General features: G+C 36.5%; 1 protein-coding gene across 2 annotated transcripts in view; it reads right to left on the bottom strand.

The window, feature by feature from the left end:
• Window positions 1-22,402, bottom strand: part of LOC150100732 (ras association domain-containing protein 1-like) — a 186,229-nt gene that overhangs the window by 135,858 nt on the left and 27,969 nt on the right. For both annotated transcript variants that reach the window (XM_090401801.1, XM_090401802.1), the window contains exon 4: window positions 14,241-14,451. In XM_090401801.1, coding sequence (XP_090257927.1) covers window positions 14,241-14,451 — 211 coding nt within the window. The remainder of the gene's footprint in view (window positions 1-14,240; window positions 14,452-22,402) is intronic.

Below are 22,402 nucleotides of genomic sequence, written 5' to 3'. Positions count from 1 at the left end.
ACTGAGGCAACTCGTAGTAAAGGTGGACCAAGCTCTCATCACTCTTTGTCTCTTCCAAAAAAAAAAAAACTTCCAACTTCTTATTAGTGCCTTGCGTTGTGTTGTGAATTAAACCATGATAAAAAGAAAACTTAACATGAACTACCAATGCATAAGCCTTACTACTCACATTCTATCAGTACCATTCATATTTCATTCATTCAATGAATTTCTTTCTGAAGTGCAAGACATCAGTAGCCAATCCCCAATTGTCCAGCCTCTCTTTGCATCATCAGCAAACTATTGAACATCTATCAGATCCTTCCCAATATCATTCATGTATAGACTGAACACCAATGGTCCAAGGAATAATCCCCAGGTTACACCACTAGTCACCTTAAATCTGGAAGAATTCCAATTCTACTATATATCACTTTCTGATTCCTGTCCATCAACTACCACCTTATTTAAGTTGATAGTTTATGTTCCACAGTATCACAGTGTTTTTATGGATATCTTGCTTAATAAGGTTGCACACCCATCCTATTTGTTTTTCGAATTCCAGAGACATATTTAGATAGTGGATCATTTAAACACCATTTCCAAGTTCCTCATCTATTGCTGATATCCTTCTCATTCAGTAACAGATACCATGAGACCAAAATAATATTCTCCTGAGTTTGTCATAATTTCTAGCTTTTGCAGTTCAGTACATAACCTCACAGTGAGCTACTTCTCTGAACAGTATGGTAAGTATGATCATTGTCACCAACTGGTGAGAAAATAGCCACATTCTTAACTGATATCCCTTCTGATGCCATGATCAAATCTAACACTCTTTGACCTTGAGTTCATTCTTTCTTATGCCACTTGAAAACATTGTCTAGCAACAGTTCAATAAATTCTCCTTCATTCTTATTGAGTTTTCTCTGCTGTGCAATCAATGTTCAGATAATTTAAGTTGCTCATAATGATTACTTGTTTACAATCATCATAATTTTGCACTGCATATCATCGTCCACAGCAAATGAACCACCAGGTCTGTAGGAACACCACACCATATATTTCATCCTTTTAGCCTCCACTTTACACCAGTCTTCCATACATTTATGCCCTAAGTGGATTCAAAATAATCAAATATTATTGTAATACCTATCCCCCATCCTTTCTTACCTTTTTAGATATTTTTATTTTTTATATTAGAATGGATCATTTATGAGGTAGTGTAAATGAGGGAGCATGGAATTTGCAAGTGTTATTAAAATCTGTGAAGCATAAAAGTGTTAAGGGTAGGGTTGTAAATATATTGCTCAGATATGAAAGTACTGAAAGTATGAAAGCTGAGAAGATAGCTGATAATTATGAATTATGAACAGTATAATAGCAAGGAAAGAAGCACATTCTTCTGTATATTGATCTCTGGGATAAATTTGAAGATAAGAGAGAGCTGTTTGCTTAGAATAGTTTGCATCTGAGTAAGAGCGGTAGTGATAAGCTTGGTAGATTGCATACATGTGTTTTGGGTGGTGATGGAATGCATGATGTGGCTTCAGGGCTTGTTTCAAAAGACACAGATAGATGGGTTAAAGGTTCAGTCTTCTGAGAGTGATAGGAATTCTATGTTCTCCCCAGGACCTTTTGAATGGGCAAACTGCCCGGCTAGTTTTACTGACCACCCAGCTAATTAATGTTGTGAATTGACATGGCTAAATAATGAGCAAGAATAGAAAAATAATTTAAGACATTTTTAAATTAATAGTGATGAGAAATCGAACCGGAGAGTCTCGATACTTGTGAGACCAGTTCAATTTCTTGCATTGCAAGCCAATCTCGAGAGCTTTGGATATTCACTTTGATGCACACCAATCGGGATCCCGAATCGGGAAGACAAAAATCGGGATCCCGAATACAACAGTATCGGTTGTAAAGATCTTTTACGAAAGAGACATAATTTTGATGTTTGAAAGAAATAAATTGTGAAAATTGAGCGAATTCGAATCAAAGGCAAAAATTGATGTTAAAAATCTACATTTATTTTTCTCAATAATGGATTTTTTCTGAAGATCATGAGTCAAGTATTTAATATTTTATTTTGTAAAAGAAAATAGGCCAGGCCTGCACATCAAATATAGTTGTGATCTCAGAGAATTCTCGAAACTCTCAAGGACTATGACGTCAATCTCGAGTGATACCAATTCCCATTCCTAGTAATTAATATTTATAAATAGTAAAATTGCAACATAATGTGCATTATGTGTCTCGGGTATTACTGTCAGTGCACAATTCAGTGATTTGTTCTGATTAATTTAATAACAATGATATTTTGTATTTATTAAATTACCCCATAATGAGTAAAAAGTCAAGTCAGAAAACCACACTCTTCAGTTATTTTAAAAAAGATGAAACCGATAAGCATAGTAGTGAAGACACCAAACCAACAACAGAATCATTGATTTCTGCAGAGTCTCTTTCAAATGTAAAACGTGCGTCTAAACACCGCTTATCGGGTATTAACAGTAAGTGGTTTAAAAAATTTCCTTGGTTAGTGGTGAAAGAGATAATGGAAAGATGTGTTCTACATGTATGAAATACAGAAAGAGATGACCCATAACAAGGAAGTGACTTGGGTAACTATGCCATGCACAAGACTTCGAAAAGAAAGCTTGGTTGACCACGAACAAATCAAGTTACACCCTGATTCTTGTTCAGATATAATTGAAAAATGTATACTAGAAGAAACTAGAATAGGGAAAATTGAAAAATCAATTTCAATTTTGAATAACTTGCAAAGAGATGCTTTTCTGGGAGCTTTAAGATCTATGTATTGGTTAGCGAAAAATTAGTTACCACATATTACATTATTTGAAAAATTGCTTGAGCATTGCAAAACTATGGGCTGTTCCTACTTAAAACATCTTAACGTTGGTAAAAATGCACATTATACCTCAGAAAGAATAATGCAAGAGTTGATTGATATTTTAGCATCAGAAATTAGATCTGAAATACTGAAAAATATACATTCTGCAGATTATTTCAGTGTTTTACGTGATGAAACTACACACATCTCAGTTTTAAAACAGCTGATTGTGTACATTAAATATGTTTGTCAACTTAGAAGAGAAGTTAGGGTTAGTTTTGTATCAACTTACAATATCATTGATGACAAAGCTGAGACTATAACTAACAAAGTAATAGAAACCCTTGACAGTCTAGGCTTAAAAACTTGTAATCTGGTGGGCCTAGGATCTGATGGAGCAGCTGTCATGATTGGAAAGCAAAAGGGAGTCGCAAAACTGCTCAAAGATAAAACAGATGGACTCATGGTCAATTATCATTGTGTAAATCACCGACTGGCTCTTATTAGTGCCCAAGCAGCTGCTGAAGTGCCTTATTTAGTCATGTTTAATGATATCTTAAGGCAATTGTTTTTCTTCTTCCAAATTCCTAAGTCAGAATGGCTGGTTTAACCCAAATACAAAATATACTGAACAGTCCTCAGATTAACCTTAAAATGGCTAGTGACACTAGATGGCTGTCTCATGATTCTGCAATACAGTCTCTAAGAGAATACATGGTGAGTGTTATAGTTGCATTGGAAAGAGACCACCGAATGAAATGATATCACAAGTGAAGGTTTAAGTAAATATATCAGAACATACAATTTCGTAGCTTCACTAATGATGCTTTCAGATGTGTTACCACATTTATCTAACTTGTCTAGATCATGGCAAAGGCAAGATGTTGACTTAACTGAAATAGAGCCAGTCTTAGAAGCCAGAAAACTATCCATCATGGATTGAAAGACACTCCTAGCAGTCATTTTCAAAATCTTCATCAGCATCTTTCAGGTGAATGGTCAGACCTTCACATTGATTATTCAGATTCTAATGTTATTATGTTTAAGACTACAATATGTGATTAATACATAGGCACAGTTATTAAACACCTAGATTTCCAGATATGCCAATTATTTCCTGCTTTTCAAGACTTTTCAATGCAGAAAGTCATGATCAACGTGAGGCTTCTGAGATTCTTTTTGATTATTATTCTCGAAATGGAAGTCCTGTAGTTTTAAACTATGAAAGTACTAAACTACTAAACTAGAATGGGTAGTTGCATCAAAAATGATTAATGGACAGTCATACAAAAATCTAGAGCCCAAACAAATACTGCTGAAATCAGCAACAACATCTGAGCCCAAAGAGTCTTTTCCAAATTTAGCAAACCTAGCTGCTGTTGGACTGGCCATACCTATGAGCACAGCTGAATGTGAAAGGGGGGTTTCTCTGCATTAAAAAGGATAAAAACCTGTATGAGTAGTCACATCAGTCAGAACACTCGAAATAATCTGATGCTAATTTCACTGGAGGGACCAGATCCAAAAATTTTAATCACGAAAAAGCTGCTGACAACTAGGCTTCTAAGAAGAAGAGAAGAATTAATGTATAGAATTTTAAGCTGTGAGCATGACAAGGTTTTTCATTACTTAATGAGAAAATAAGAAAAATCCTAGTCTTGTTTGTTATAATTAATATATAAAATATTATCCTTGTTTAAAGTAATTTCTAATAAAATTACTATTTTAATTTGTTATGAAAAAGGGTCTTTCTTAACTCATTCAAAATTTTTGTATGCCCAGCTAATGCTTCATTCCACCCGGCTGGTAAAAATTAAAAATTTGTGGGGAGAACACTGGGAATTGTATGATGGGAAGGAAGTTTAATGAGATCTTCAGCATGCCTATTAAGATGAGATAAATTTGCTTGCTAGTGTGAGATTGGGAATGCAAAGAAAGGAATAATAAAACTAATAAGGAGTACAGGTAACTCTCATTATATGAGGGGGGGGTGCATTCTCGAAAATTGCCACATGTATCAAAAATGTGTAAAACATGAGGAATATAACATGGGATAATACAGGTTGTGTTCCCAAATGGATGCGATTCTGACCTTTCAAGATTATTTTAATCAAAAATGCACCTATTATAGAACATATTAAGGCATAAGATTAATAAATAAATAAAATATTCAGTTTGTATAAAGCAAATAACTCTTAAAGTAGTACATCCTTTTCAAGATTGGTACATTGTTCAACTTTCCCAAAAAATATTCACTTAAAATGTGTGATGCTATCCAGCCCTTCTTATTTGCTCTCTAAACAGGCAATCTTGTCTTTACATATCCCATCAGTGACTATGGGTTTTCTCAGTGATGCACCATGAGAGGTCTTATTTTGTAGTCCCTGTAAGCATAACCTCCCAAAAGCAATGTGCAGAAGTCTTTGGTGGCTTTGAACCACTCTCTTCTCTTCAATAGTTAGAATGATACGACTGGGCATATGTTTCCAAAACAGGTCAGTTTCATCTAGGATAAACACCTGCTTCAGTATATAACTTCTTTCTGCTGCTTCTGCTTTGAAGAGATCATCAAATTCTTCAGCGGCAACATGATCTGCAGCTGTAGCATCACAGTCATTTTGAGATTGTGAAACACATAGTGATTTCTATAATGGCCGAACCACCTACAGTCTGCAGCAAAAGGTGTCGGCTGCTTTTCATCTTTCTTCACATCTTCATTGCATAGACTAATAAGGCACTAAAGACATAAAATAGACACTGGCTAATGAGCACAGTGAACAGAGGTAGAAAACAAGGTACATGCACAAAAGCTTCCTTGACCTTGGATAGGAAACAGCAATAGTCCTTATATACTGAAATGAAACTGCATATGTGCAAAAACGTGGATAACAAAATCATGTATAATGAGAGTTACATGTACATGTGGATACCAATAAGGAAAATGAGTGTGTGTGGATAGAAAAAGTTGGATTTAGTTTATGAGCTAGATAATGGGAATGGCATGGTCAGTAAAAAGTGTTGGGGTAGTTGTGGGGAAAAAGTAATGGTTAAGTTTATTAATAATGGGGTGTATTCCTAGCTCGCCTCCACGTGGTGCATCCTGGGTAATGCTAAATGAGCTAAAGCGACTGCTGGCAGCCAGACCTATCATAATGATCTCCTGGCTATAGACACATGAAATTACAAGCTATAGAATCACCAAACGGTCCTTTTCAGGACCACAAGAAAAGAAAACGATATACTAGGAGCTACACATCACCAAGCTCATGGCTGTGCAACTTACGTATGCAATAATATAGAGAATGCCCACTTAATATCAGCACATATTAATCAGAATATACACACTATCATAGCCAAAATTGAAGATCTCACAGTGGTTAACATCTATAAGCCTCCCCTGGTAGAATAACCACCTGAAGTAATTCCCATATTTCCTCATCCTACTATTTACATAGGAGATTTTAACAGCCATTACACCATGTGGAATTACAATACTAATGATGGAAATGATGAAGCATTAACAAACCAGGATGAGCAAAACAATCGTAGCTTAATATCTGATGCAAAGGACAAAGGAACCTTTAAAGCTGCAGCATGGAAGAGGGAATACAACCCAGACCTCTGCTTCGTTACCCAAAATTTGTGTTATAATAACAATTTTTTTTTTCTTCCTTTTATTCCTTATAAAAAGGGATAATAATCTCTCTTTATAATGAATAATAATTAATCCATACTTGTCAGCAGATTTTTTAACATCAAAGCAATCCTTTGAGCCATCAGGAGATGAAGATAGGATATTTGTTCAGAGCACCGTGGAAAGATAAGTTAAAATTTTATATTTAGTGTGGTGATATCAATAATTTGTCAATTAAATTTTGTTGTCAGTGTTCAGTTGACATCAGATTGTGTTTTAATTTTCTGTGTTTGTTTGTGCGGGGCTTTAAGAGTGAAAAACGTGGCAGTGAGAAGAAGATTGGTGAGAAAGACATATGCAAATAGTAAGATGCCATTAATGCAATATGTATGATTGGGAAGATGTTGAGGATATCTATATGGTGAAGATTAATGGGAGAGATGTAAAAAGTTTAACATGCTTATGGACTATGACATATCTTTGAATGTGAGCAGTAGGAGTAACAAAGCAGAAATGGAGATCATGAATGCAGCTACTGAAGTAATGAGGGTTGACAGTATGGTAGTGTACAAGAAAATACAGCTGACAATAAGTGCAACAGTAATAACAGCAAATGTGGCTGGAGGTGCATTAGCAACAGGTAGTGTGATAGTGTGCAGTAAGATAGCAAAAAAAGTGAGTGAAGAGAAGAAAGCAGAGTTGGTGAAGATGAGGCAAGATGATGTATATGAGGAGAGATGTAGATGTGAATAAAAATCTGGAAGAATGGAATGAAAGATGGCCATTTGAAAGGGGTATCAAATGATTTGAGAATCGCTCTACATAGGGATTCGATAATCAGAAGTGTGGTGAGTGAAAAGGTGCACAAGGTTTGCTTTCCTGGAGGCAGAATGAGCAGTAATAGATGCATTGAATGTGAAGACTAAATAAATGAACAAAAAAGTTGATAGTGGTTCTCCTTGTTCCCAACTAAACCAACAAGTGATTTAGTTGGGAACAAGGAGAATGCGAGGTTGAATAGTATAATGTTGTTGAAGAGAATGAAACATAACAGTGTGGTAGTAAAGGTGGTTAGTTTTTTGCCCAAGTATGACACTGATGAAATGAGGTATATGAATGGTATTTTAGAGGAGCTGTGCAAGGAGAAAGGAGTGCATTTTGTGAATGTGTGAGATGAATATGAAGGGTGGATGGAACTACGTAACATCAACAGCAGTTCTATAACAGTTCAATGGACTGAATTTAAATGGTTTTGGTGTGAATCTGTTAGAGAGACAGTCTCTGGAAGGGAAAGTAATGAGTACAGAGAACAGAATATCTGAGGAAATAAGAAATGATATTGAAGAGTTTGTGAATGGAGAAGTGAGAATGAATGTCAATGAAGAGTGAATGAAGACAAGGAGAGGGCAGGAAACACAAGACAGGGAAATGGGGGTCAGGGTGGATGTGGGGAGGCATTCTGTGAGAAGTGTCCACACTGGATTTAGAAGTGAATACATGAGTGGACAGGAAAAAACCTGAGATGGCCTGGAAAATGCAGAGTGCATGTGGGTCTGCTGAGGGTTATAGGATTGCTAGTGATATAGAGGAATGACCAGGAAAAGGTAAGAAGGAGTAACATCTGAGAATTGGTATACATAGGACTTGTTATAGAAATGAAAGCAAGCAATTATGTTTGTATATATGAATGTCAGAAATATGAGGGTGGTCTGAAAAGTTCTCGGCCTAACAATGAAAAAACGAATTTATAATTTCAAAATTATTTTTATTTTTTTAACATAATCTCCCTTAAGACTAATACATTTATTCCAGCGATGCTCCAGCACCATTATCCCATCCCTGTAGTGGTTCTCAGTAAGATCTGCAAAATACTCCTCTACAGCTGCAATCACCTCTTGATTTGAAGAAAAACGCTGACCAGCGAGGAAGAGTTTTAGTTTTGGGAAGAAATAGAAGTCAGAGGAAGCCAAATCTGGGAATAGGGTGGATGTTCCAACAATTCATAGTGCAGATCCCTTAATTTTCCAATTGCCAAAACACCTTTGTGGGCAGGTGCATTGTCCTGATGAAAGAAGATTTTTTCCCTGCAAACGGTCTACAGGAAAGTTGTCTTTTCTCACGAATTTTTTCATCTTGTCCGATTTAAAAGATAGGAATAATATTCCCCAGTTATTGTTTTACCTTTTTCAAGATAATTAATAAACAAAATGCCTTTAGCATCCCAGAACACCGATGCCATCACCTTTCCTGCTGATGGAACCGATTTTGTCTTCTTTGGTGCTGAACAACTGGTTTCTGTCCACTGTTTGGATTCTGGTGTGTGTAATGATGAATCCAAGTCTCATCCATGATAATTAATCGACACACAAAATCAGTTTTATTCTTGTTAAAACGCTCCAAGCACTGTTCAGAGATTTTCATGGAGTGCGTTTTTGATCTGCTGTGAGCAAACGTGGCAGGCACCCATCTTGCACAAAGCTTTTTCATTTGCAATTCTTCATGCAAAATATATCCTACACGTTCTTTTGAAATGCCTATAGTCTCAGCAATTTCACACATTTTGACTTGCTGGTCATCCAATACCATATTGTGCACTTGATCAATGATTTCTGATGTTGTTACACTTTTTGGATGTTAAGGCTGGTATGACCAAGTTTAAACTTGGCAGCTCATTTCTTAACTGCCGAAAACGAAGGATAAGGGTGTCCATAAACTTCTATGAACTTCAAATGAATTTCTTTTGCCGTTAAACCTTCTTTTACAAAGAATTTTATAACTGCACAATACTCAATTTTATCCATTTCAAGGGATACAAGCACTTTTGCTTCAGACAGCTGTATAAAACAAACTGCTTGATAGAATGACTTGCAATTTCACATGGATGCTTATGACAGATGTACCAACTTTGAAAAAAAAATTTTTTTTGCCAATAGTGTTGCCATCTATGGTCGAGTCTGAGAACTTTTCAGACCATCCTCGTATCTAAAATAAAAGGATAAGATTACTGGATTGATTGAGTTCATCTTAAAAATAGCTGGAATGAATGAGATATGATTGGATGAGAATAACATTCTGCCAGGAATAGAGATGGAAAGATGTTTATCTTGAAGACAGACAGAAAGAAGGAGGAGGAGGAGGAGAAGATGCAAGCAGAAACAGCAGAAGAGAAATGCCCATTTAAGGTGGAGACAAAAGGGAGAAAACAACAGTGGCAGTAGTTTTGAGGCAGTATGGTGTGAGGTAGAGGTAGACAGGATGAAGTATTTTGTTGGATGCTGCTAATAGATCTTGTAATGTAAGGCAGTGAGATGGTAACATTTAGGCAAATTAGCCTGGTAAATAAGAAAGGGGGTGATCGTTATGGTAATCTTCTTCTTCCTCATGTTATATCCTGCTTGGTGCAGGGACTGCTATTTTACATGATGCGACTTTAAGCGATCCGAACTGGCTTATCACAGAGGCTGATGTGTGGTTTTTGTGGGGGATGTATATATGTCTGAAGGTGTGTGTGGTCATGGAGCCAATGTATATATATGTTACGGTTTAAGTGATAAATCTGGTTATTATTAATAATTACCAGTTAAAGTGAATAATTTACGATAATTAATCACTTTAACTGGTTAAAGTGAATAATTCCTAGAAGAGTCTGGTAAATGTAATAAAAACATGTTTATAGGTTTTCATTCTCAATAGTAATTATGACAGTTTAGATTAGGTTAGGTTAGTTAGTTTATAATGAAAAAAGTAAGGAAAGTACTTTTTTTGCACTCAATGAAATCGGAAACCAGAAATCATTACAAACTAACCTAACCTTTATTGGTTAGGTTAGTTTATAATGAAAAAGTAAGGAAAGTACTTCTTTTGCACTCAATGAAATCAGAAATCATTATAAACTAACCTGACCTAACCTAAACTAACCTGGATGTCACATGTCGAACCAGAGTGTAGTCGTAGTTTTTGTCGTGGGCAGATTAAAGGGGATAAAAGATAAACGTTGTTGTGGGCAGATAAATGAGGATAACAAATAAAAGCTGTTGTGGGCAGATGAACGGGGATAATAGATACACGTCGTTGCTGTACCTCTTTCCTCATCAATGGAGAAAAACACTGTTCAGTTCCTTTCTGATTTATCTATTAATATTATCCCCCGGTAAGTAGTTATTACTAAATCAATGTGGGTGAGGTTTTTCATAGAATAGAAGAAATAGGAAGAGGACAACAGGCTATCTGGCCTCACAATGAAGACACATTATGTACTTTTTTTTTATCTAATATAAACAATCCACATATGTTTTTTGTGTTAAAGAAACCTCTCATGACACAAGTATCTCTCAAACAATGGTTAGGAGTTTTTGGAGTTGGTTGGTTTCACTTGGTCAAAAATTATCAGCATTAGTAAGATTTGGATGATAAAGGAAGCTACAATTATAAAGAGGAGATACATATGAGACCAGCTATTTTACCTTCATTTGAAGAAACTTACAACAATTCTTCATATGACGGAGAAGGTCCCAGGATTTCAAAGTACAGGATCTGGTAATAGTGTCAGAGGATTTGTCCATAATCAAGATTGCTTCTGACTGGAGAAAATGATCATGCATTCTTGACTTCAAAAGGTAGCTAGCAGCATGCAGAATTTTCAGCTTAGACAGAGCATATGTGGAACTACCGAGCAGGTGATTAAGACTAACTTAGGCATTAGCTTAGAACAGTGCTATAGCATAATAAGCTGCAAAGAAAGTATGTCAGCAGTGCATATGAAATGGCCAAGGGCATTTGAGAAAAGTAGTATCAAAGTGCCTATCTAGGTTCAGGAGAATAAATCAGTTGGGAGTTAAATGGATATGTAGCATCATTAAGCAGGAGCTACATAAAAAAAGAAAATGTTGCAAATAGATTATATAAAGAGAAAGATAATGAGCAATCACTAGTCAAAGCATAGAAAAGAAGAGTGATCAGCATGGAAATGAAGACAGAATCAGATTATAAGAGGGAATTATCTGAGGAGGTAAAAGGAAATCAAAGATTTTTTTCTTACAAAAATGAGTAAAGAAAGAATGATCATTGTAGGATAACTCTGATGAATGCTGAAGATGGAGATGTAAAAGGAATGGTTGAGTTATTGAATGATCACTCTGTGAAGATGTGGCATCCATGTGGAGATAATGCAGTGGTTGATGTGCCAGGGACTGATGTGAGAAACAGAAGCAGATTAACTGGGTGCTTAGGCTATTGCAAAATCTCAATGTGAATACTGCCAGAGGATTAGGTGAGGCATCAGCTTATATGTTATTACAAGAAGGTGCAAGAGAATTGGTATTGCCTGTGACAGTAGTGATGAATTTAAGGCTCAGCTCTGGTCAAGTCTCAGGGGGAGTGATCAGAGGGCAAAATAATGGAGAAAGTAATCAACAGCTAACTCCTCTGTTCAACTAATCGGCAACCACCAGTATGGATTCTGCCATTCAAGTTCCACTATTGACCTCTTAGCTTACATTGCCCATCACCTGAAAGTGCAATGGAGGTTTGGCGAAACTTTTGCTGTTGCTCTTGACATTTATAGTACTGTTCATTGTATCTGGCATTCAGGTCTGATAAACAAACTGCTATCCTTTTGTCAACATGTCCCCCTTTGTAATTGGGTTGCTAGCTTCCTCTTTGAGCTTTACCACCAATGCAGGAGTACCTTAGAGTTCTGTCCTATCACCTACCTCTTTTTTTCTCATGTACATAAATGACCTACTCTCAATCACCACTAATCCTATCCACAACTTTCTAGGCAATAGACAATAATATCACACAATGTGCAGATATCCCAAGCATCAATATCATCTGCAATTAGTTTCATAAACACTGATCTACATGCTATCCTTCAATGGGGGGGGGGGGGGGGGGCAAGGACAATCAGTGATACCAAAACACAGTCTTGCCTCTTCTCTTGCAAAAGAAATCTCAGCTCATATTCCCTTATCCCCAGTAAGGCACAAATCACCACATAAAGATCATATCTCCCTGCATGAACTAACATTCATCTCCAGTCTTTCCTGACACAAACACATCACAAAAGCTTCCTTGGCATCCAACAAACTATGCATTCTCTTTCATTTAAGATGCTGTTTTATACCCAACCAACTCTTAACAATATACAAATCCCAAATTTGCTTGTGTTTAGAATACTGCTCACATATTTGGGATGGAGCACTTAAAACTTCTCTTAAAAATTCTTGATGCTGTCCAGAGGAGAGCAATTCAGCTCATCAATGATCCCTCTCTTACAGATTTACTTCAACCTCTTACCTCATAGACACAGTATTTCAGCTCTTTGTCTATCTGTCTATGGTTACTTCAATGGTCACTGGCCCACTTTCTGTTGTAGCCATTAACACAAGAGCAGCAGCTGCCCAGCACTTCTTCACTGTGCAACTGCAAACACATTGAACCTAATTTTTTCTTTCTTTATTAACTCCATCTACCACAGTCCTCTAGAACTGCCCACCACAAGAAGTATTTCCAGTCAGATACAATCTGCAATTCTTCAAAAAAAAAAAAAAAAAAAAAACAATGTCAATAAACTTCTGACTCCTCAGCTGCACCTCAGACACAGCACTGATGTCCTTATAGGTCTTTTGACTTCTCGCATATGGCATCAGTATTTAAAAAAAAAAGTATGTGTATATATATATATATATATCAGGAATGGTGATTAAGGTATTGGAAAAATTGTTTAAGGGAAAAATTCAGAAATTGAAGGAAAGGAACATGATACTTTATGGAGAACAGCAGTGGTTTGTGAAGAATATGTCTTGCCTCAGTAATTTATAGACAGTGAGTAAATTAGGTGGTGACAAGAATAAGAGGGCAGTTGACAGCAAGACATCAAGGAGTGGTGGTGGTGGTGGTGGTAGTAGTAATATACTGCTGAGTAGAATTCAAGAGAAGATAGATGAATATTAACATAGCACAAGGCTCTACTAGATCTGAGTCACTGCTACTTTAATTTGTACTCAGCAGTATACTGCTGAGTGAGGACAGTAGTCAATAACAGTGATGTAGTTGCATGATGATTTTAATAGACTGTATGGGCTTACAAGTGAAGTAAATGATTACAAGCAATATATTACAGTGATGGAACAGGACTGCAGGAAGCTGACAAGGGATTTATGAGTGATGATGGATAGAGAACTTGAAGTTGAGAGGCCATATTGCAAAAGTGGACAAAATAATTCAAAGAATGACTTGTATGCTGAAGAACACACCAGCAAGTAGAGAGAGATGAAGATTATTATTCCTCTTTATTTTTTATTTTTACGGTTCTGATATGGCCACATCTGGACCACCATGTACAAATTTAGTTGTACTGAAGCAGATTCAGCTAAGCGATGATCTGTGGAATGTTCAGAATGAGAACGAGTGCAGGTTTGTAGGTTATATAGTTTAGTTGATAAAGAGAAGACATGACAGAAATATATGTCATTAAAGGAGTTTTATAGAGTAGATGCCAAAGAAATTTTCCAATAAATAAGAATGGGAGAGCAATGGCCTACTCTTGTAAGTTGTGTAAAGGTATGGTTAATGAGGGCATGAGAACTACATTTTTGCTTGAGAACAAGTGAGTAGAAAAGTTGTTAGAGGCCAATGTTAATGAATCAGTTTAAGGAGAGATATAAGTATTGTGTGAATGGACAGTATGAGTGTCTTTCAATGTGACTTTAGACTCTATGGAAGTTTCCATATAATAATATTTAAATTAGGAAACACCTTGATACTCACTGCTACATCGAAGGCACTCCTTAGACTTGTATAGCCCCCAAATGAAATCCCCACATCGATCGCACCATGTTGGATTTCGGAGTTGAGCTGGTCTAAAATCATGGCCAATACCTTTCTCTGTAGGTTCTAGTTCTACTACACCAAAATTAGCTAGTTCTATTAACTCTCTAGGTCTCATTGTACCATGGGAAGTATGATGGCGAGATGGATTCTGTGAAACAAAATACAAGAGTAATTTTATAAACTACTGATATCAAGCCATAGTTCTGCCATCTATTGTAAAGAATTCTGGTATAACTACGTAACTATGAAAGTAGAAATTATTCCTTCATTCATTCATTCATCTAGTTTCTTATATGCTGTGGCATACCTCATCAGGAATACAGTCAATTTTCAATATGAAAAAACATATGGTAGCAGAATGATTTTTAATACACAGACTAATGTTAATGGAATCATTATTACACTGATAGTGCATATCATGTTAAGATGTCACATACATGCTTTATTAATGATCTGTGCTCTGTAACCTACTATAACCTAGTTTTGGGAATTTTAGATCCTTCATGTAAGTTGATCTATGCTGATTTAAGATAAGAATTTACCAAACAGGTTTTTATAAAATATTCTGCACTTGTGACATTTGCAGAAAGTTGCATGGAAGAACACATCGAGAAAGTTGAGAGAAAAATAGCATACAAATCAAACCGGGCTTATCATACTAGTAAGGGAGAAATATCTGGTAATTTGTTTAACTTAAAAAAAAAATAATAAAAAAAAAAAAAAGCCATATACTAATTTGAAAGCTGTGTTTAGAGGTTTAAAGAAGTCTCCAAAATGACATAAATTAAAGATACCAAGAAATTATATATGTGATTTAATCCTTTATACAAGTGTAAGCAAACAAAGTTTGCACCTGGACTATGGCAACTCGTATATAGAAGCTAATGACTTCACATTACTTGCCTTAGTATCCCATAATGCAAAGCACATATCCTTGCAGACATGTATAATGCTATGCATTATGTGAAGGGTCACTACCCAGACCAGTTTCGACCTTTATTGAGGTCTCATTAGTGGGAGCCAGATCCAGAAGTGATACTAAGGTGGAAATAATGCAGAAGTCATTTTCATATATGAGTAGCCAAAAGGTGTCACACCTTATTATTAAAATACTCTGGATTAGAGATAGCTGTTAGAAGTTCTTCCTAGACCTCTGGGTCTAGCTTCCACTGATGAGACCTCAATAAAGGTCGAAACTGGTCCATTCTGTACTGTATGTTTTCAAACTGAAAATTAACTTTATTTCTGAAGTACACTACAGCATACAGGACATTAGATGAATGAAAAAATAATTAATTTCTTCTAGAGTATAATATACACTGTAATCAAATGAAAAAAATTTCTATAATTATTTCTGATTCATGGTATTTTAATAATAGGGCAATACACCATTTTATTACTGATATATCAAAAATACATGATTTTTGTATTGATTTAATGTTAGCATCTTAAGTGTGATGGACAACCTCAGCTCTGATCACAACACAGTTTTACTCCAACCTAGGCTTGCATTAAGAAAACATCCCAGCCATTAATTGGACAAAACTAATAACTGCTCTACACAAATCTGGTGGTCTAGTTTCCACCATTGATTCAAAGGGGAAAAAAAATCAAGAACTAAAATTCATGCTTATAACAGCTGCTACTGCAGATGTGCCACACACAAACTCTGACTCACTTGTGGATGAGATTAAAAACCTGATCCATGAAAAGAAAACACAACCAGGTGCCAATACCATAAAATGCCAGCCCTAGAATACCAACAACACTCAAAAAGGCTATAAAAGAAGTTCGATGTGTGCTTAAAAACTATCAAAATGAACAATGGGTGACAAAACTTCAGCTTAACCACAGAAGACCAGATGCTCTGAAAAATAACTAAAACTCTATGCATGACTGTAAATCTCTCCCACCAATCCATGGTAAATGTGGTCTGGTATACCATGATGTAAACAAATGTGAAGTTTTTGCTGACAGCCTAGAGAAGCAATGCAGTCCAAACTACACCCATGCTGATCTACACTTCATCAGTAAAATACCCACCTGGGTGTGTTGTATGCTAAAATGCAGAGAATACATAAACCACAGCCAATTAACTTCATCCAATCCCCATCACCTGCTGAGGTTCCATGAAATCATAGGAAAAGCACCAGGCTTACATGTGATTTCTAACAAAATCATCAAATGCCTGTCATATAAAGCCACATTGTTACTATTATTAATGTAATATTAAGATATCACTACTTCTAGAACAATGGAAAGTAGCAGATGTAATCTTAATCCCAAAACCAGGAAAATCAGCACACCTTCCCCAAGACTATCACTCAATCAGCCTGCTTTCCTGCCTAGAAAAAATAGTAGAGAGGGTAATAGTAATAAGACTGCAGAAAGTAACTAAAGAATTGAATCTCATTTCCAATGAGCAATCTGGATTCCAGGAGCTTCATTCCAATGAATAGCAAGTTCTCAGAGTCATGGAAAATATCAACATAAAGTTCAACTGGAAGCAGCACACAGGGGCAATATTCCTGGATGTTGCCAACGTATTCAACAAAATATGGCACAATGGGCTTCAATTCAAACTCCTGCAGGTCAAATTCCCCACTAGGACTGGTCAAACTTACCAAATTGCATCTCAGCAATTGGAAACTTGGAATGAAGCTACAGGGAATTAGAACGTCTGAACACAAAATTATAGCAAGTGACTCCCCCTCCCCCAATGTATTCTGATTAGAACAATTTCATAAACACAATATTAAGAATATGTGATAGAAAATATCATTTTGGAATTATAAGAATTTTGATATAATGATTTGACATCCTTAGAGAAAATGCTTTCCAACCACTGAAATATATGAATGACTGTGCACACTGTTGTCTATCAAAATCAATAGTTATCAGTCGAACAGGTTACTGGCAATAACACATAATAAATCAAAACATAATATAGCAGTGAATACAACAGAGAAACGACAGATGACTGGAAACTGAAGAACATTAAGTGCTTGAGATTATTAAGTAAGCTTAATGCTAATAACTAAAGATAGCAACATTATACTAGTCTAGAATAATTAGTTTGAAAAATTATTAGATATAACTAGCAACAGAACAGGTAGAAAATTTCCAAAAGGATTGCAGTCTTGAGTATGTGTCACCTGCTATGTGGACGATATATTCCTTACTTGGGAGTATGATGTAGAGAATCTTCACATCTTTCTAAATCATTTAAATAACTTCCACCAAGACATAAAAATTACCGTCGAGATTGAAGAAAATGGTTCCCTTTCATTTCTAGACACGAAGCTTACTAAGATGTCTGATTCTTTAAGGATCTCAATCTTCAGGAAATCAACATATACAGATAGATACCTACATGCATCCTCACATCACTATCACGCACAAAAGTTAGATATCATTTCCACATTAGCTCACCATGCTCGCTCAGTACTGTCTGAAGAAGAAGAACTAAAATATCTAGAAAGAACTTTCATATATAATGGATATTCTTCCAAAAACATTAAGAGGCAACTATACCAGCACTCTCGAAACAACACAGAGGTTCCTAACAACCCCAAGGGTTATATTTCTTTACCGTACATCAGCTCGCTCTCCCAGAAACTAGGAAGAATTTTGAAAAACTTTAATATAAAAACGTGTTTTTCAACTCTTCCAAAACTAAGGTCAGTTCTAAGCCACCCAAAACAAGCTCATAACTATCTTTGGTTCCCGGGTGTATATAAAATAATGTGTAATTGTGGGAGGCCATACTATGGCCAGACTGAGAAGTCAATCCTCCTACGACTAGAGGAACATCAGAGAGACATTTCATACAATAGAATCAGACAAGCGCACTCTCATGTCATGTCTTTTTTTCAGTGAACACAAATGATGAGGGCCGCCAACATGGAGTAGATTGGAACGCAACATCAAACATTTATATTTCATGATGAAGTGGAACGGAGCATAGTGGAATCCAAATAAATTGTCCTAGACCTTCTCACATCAACAGCAACCTCAGTTATAGTCTACCTGACTCGCACTCACATAGTTCTGCAATTAGATACTGGTGTACACGTGAACTCATACGCTCGCATTTGCACAACAACAGAACTACAGAATGGACTATAACGACAATTCAAACTTAACTTCAGTTTACAAGTCTGTTATTCTAATGGCAAAGTGTTTTTATGTTGTTTTTTTTAAATTTGCTTTAAGTGTTACCACACCTGAAGAAGTCATTTTGACGAAACATGTTGTGGGCTCCATTAAATTAACTTATCTATTTTCTCGGTTTCAGTCAGTCAAAAAAAAAAAATTAACATATCTAATCACCAAGTCAATGTAACTAATTATCACACACACACACACACACACGCATATATATATATATATATATATTCATTTTTTAAATTAACTGACTTAAACCCGAGAATTATAACACAATGACATTTATTTGAAAAAAACGCAACATGTTTCGTCAAAAATGACTTCTTCAGGCGATAAGAACATAGAAAGACAATAAAAGACACTTAAATTAACATTGACACACTCTAAAGCTATACAACTATAAAGCCATAATATTCGACTGTAAATTACAGTTATGAGCTTGAACTACAGTCCGAGTTAAAGTTCTATTGTTGTACACCTGTGCGTGTGTGGAATCACGCGATCTCCAGTATCTAATAGTAGAGTTGAAAGAGTCTGCCAAATTATAGCTAAGATTATTATTCAAATGAAAAGGGTCTAAGGTGATTTCCCTTGACTCTACAATGCGGCGCTCTATTTCATCATGGCTGATGTGTAGGTTTGAAGTCAATGTCCAATCTATTTCATGTTGGTGGCCTTCGTTGTTCGTGTTTATTGAAAGCAGGACATGGCCCGACAGAGCAGTAGCTCTAGTTCTCTTATAGGCAATGTCTCTCTGATGCTCTTCGAGACGTAGTAAGATAGATTTTTCTGTCTGTCCATAGTAAGGCTTTCCGCATTCACAAGTAACCTTGTATACACCTGGGAATTGTAGAAGGTTGTGAGGTTGTTTATAGTTGTTGAAGCGTGATCTTATTTTTGGCAGAGTCGAGAAGCAGGTTTTTATGTTAAACTTCTTTAGAATTCTGCTCAGCTTTTTGGATAGTGTGCTGATATATGGCAAGACGATATGACCTTTGGAGTCGTCCTGTGTCTCTACGTTGTTACGTTGGTGGCGGGATAATAAGAAGTCATTTTTGACGAAACATGTTGCGTTTTTTTCAAATAAATGTCATTGTGTTATAATTCTCGGGTTTAAGTCAGTTAATTTAAAAAATGAACATATCCCAACCCCGAGTTAATAGTACGTTTCATATATATATATATATATATATACAGGGTAACTCAGAACTCTTGGGCCAAACTTTAAGGGGAGGTAGAACACACCTAAACAACCACTTTTTATCATACAATGCATGGTCCGAACTCAAGTGGTGAAGCACTAGAGGGCACTTTCTAGTGAACACTTATAAGTGCTGGTTTATGCAGTCATCGTTATTTCTAACGTGGAGTGCAAAAAGGATGGATTCTTTCACAAATCCGGAGAAGGGTGACATGCATTTCATTTCAGGCTCAGCCTATCAATGTATCAACTGTGGTAGTTTATGCACCCCACACGGATAGGCCTGAAGAAGAGAGTGAAGAATTCTATGAAAATTACAAACTGTTTTGGACTGCCAACCAAGGAGAGACATACTGTACATCTTAGGAGACTTAAATGCAAAAGTGGGAAAGAGTATGAGAGTCAGGCCGGAGTGTGGCATGTTTGGTCTGGGTGAATGTAACACCCATGGTGAAAGACTGTTGGAATTTGTCCGTGCTAACAGATTAGTTATTACCAATACCTGCTTCCAGAAACATCCACAACGGACCTATACTTGGACATCTAACATTGATAGGTCAAGGCACCAGATTGATTACATCCTGGCTCTCCAGCGGTGTAAGACAAGCATCTCTGATGTGCATACTTGTCCTGGAGCAGATTGTGGTACAGACCATCAGCTGGTAAGAGCCAAAGTAAGACTAAGCCTCCGAAAACTTCCAGGTCAGGCACATTCCACTAGATTGGATGTTAGAGTAATTCCTAGTGGATTCACAGAAGAAACCAACTCAGCTGGATGATTTTTTGGAGACCAATGAGGAAATCTCACCAGAAATGCTTTGGGAAGGAGTCAAGATGATAATACAGGATACAGCAAAGACGTATCCTGGCCCAATAAGAAAACCAAGAGACCCATGGATATCAGATTCAACATGGGAACTAATCAAAAGAAGGCGGTTGGAAAAACAAAGAGACACAGGGACCGAAGAATACAAGAGATTACATAGAGAAGTCAGAAGAGCCATCAAGCGGGACAAGGAAAAGTTTTATACTAATAAATGCGAAGAAATAGAGTTCCAGATGAGAAGGCATAATTATAAAAGGATGTTTTATTTAGTTTGTGACATAAAGCACAAGGTTAAGCCTAAATTGAATGTCATCAAAGATAGGAATGGATCATTACTAACAGAAGAGTTGGAAATCAAAAACAAATGGAAAGAATACTGTGAGGAACTGTACAGCAGAGTGGATAAAGAAAATGTGGAGTCCTCCCACCAAGAAAATTTTGATTTGGAACCTCCTCCACTTAGGCATGAAGTTGAAAGAGCAGTTAAGCAGCTCAACAGCAATAAGGCCCCAGGTGCAGATGAAATCCCAGCAGAGTTAATTAAGGAAACAGGGGATGGAGGGATAAGAGTGTTTCATAGATTGATTACAAGGATATGGGAGACAGGATCATGGCCTAGAGACTGGAAGTCAGTTTTCATACCACTACACAAGAAAGGTGATAAGAAGGCATGCAAGAATTATAGAACTATTAGTTTGATATCTCATGCAAGCAAAATTTTATTAAAGATCATGCTAAACAGGATTGAGGCCAAAGTTGAGGCAGAGATGCCCGAGGAACAAGCAGGTTTTAAGAAAGGTAGAGGCACCAGAGATCAGATCCTTTGCCTTAGACAGATCATAGAAAAATATAAAGAATTCAGACTCCCTCTGGTAACGTGTTTCTTAGACTACTCTAAGCTTTTGACTGTGTTGAGCATGTGAAACTGTGGGAAGTAATGAAAAGAATGGGTTTTCCTCAACACACTATCAGGTTGATAGCCAACTTGTATAAGGAGCAAGAAGCCACAGTAAGAACAGGTGTTGGATTGCTGACTGGCTTCAAGTTGGAAAAGGAGTTAGACAAGGATGTTTGCTTTCTCCTCACTTGTTTAGTATATATGCAGAGGACATCATGCGTGAAGCATTGGATGAGCTCAGGACAGGAATTACGATAGGAGGTAGATTGATCAGTAATCTGAGGTATGCTGATGATACAGTACTCCTTTGTAATGACATGGAAGAACTAGGACTAATTCTTGACAAAGTTAACAAGATCAGTAATAACAGAGGACTTCAACTCAATTCTAGCAAGACAAAGATCATGGTTCTCAAAGGAAAAACAAACAGAGAAGCTCTTGAGAAACAAGTGTATCTTAATCGAGAAAGAATTGAGGAAGTCAGCAAGTTTGAGTACCTGGGATCCATTATTAATGTGAAGAATTGCTGTTCAGAAGATGTCAGAAAAAGGTTAGGAATGGCTAAAACAACAGTCAGAGACCTGTCTAAAATCTGGAAGGATGGATCTATCTCCATGGGAACAAAGTTGAGGATTTTAGATGCAGTTGTTTTTCCAACAGCAACTTATGGATGTGAGACTTGGAACCTAAAGATGTCAGATAAGAAACGGATATCTGCTTTTGAGATGTGGTGTTACAGAAGGCTGTTGAGGATATCATATACTGAAAGGCGTACAAATGAATGGGTGTTAGAAAAGATTAGTAGAACTTTAAGGCTCCTTAAGGATATTGACAGAAGAAAGTTAAAATATTTTGGACACATAGAAAGGATGGAAGGAGGACTTCTCAGAACAGTAATAGAAGGTCAAGTTCCTGGAAAAAGAGGCAGGGGTAGACCATCAATGAGATGGATGGATGGCATGTGTGGAGCGACTGATCTTCAGAGAGTTGAGGCTGCCAGAAAAGCA

Source organism: Typopeltis vanoorti, chromosome 12 (genome assembly GCF_054136105.1).
Source record: "Typopeltis vanoorti isolate ZY-2024b chromosome 12, IOZ_Tvanoo_1.0, whole genome shotgun sequence".
NCBI lineage: Eukaryota > Metazoa > Arthropoda > Arachnida > Uropygi > Thelyphonidae > Typopeltis > Typopeltis vanoorti.
Note: the sequence above shows the minus strand (reverse complement) of the source record. Positions and strands in the feature narration are given on the sequence as shown.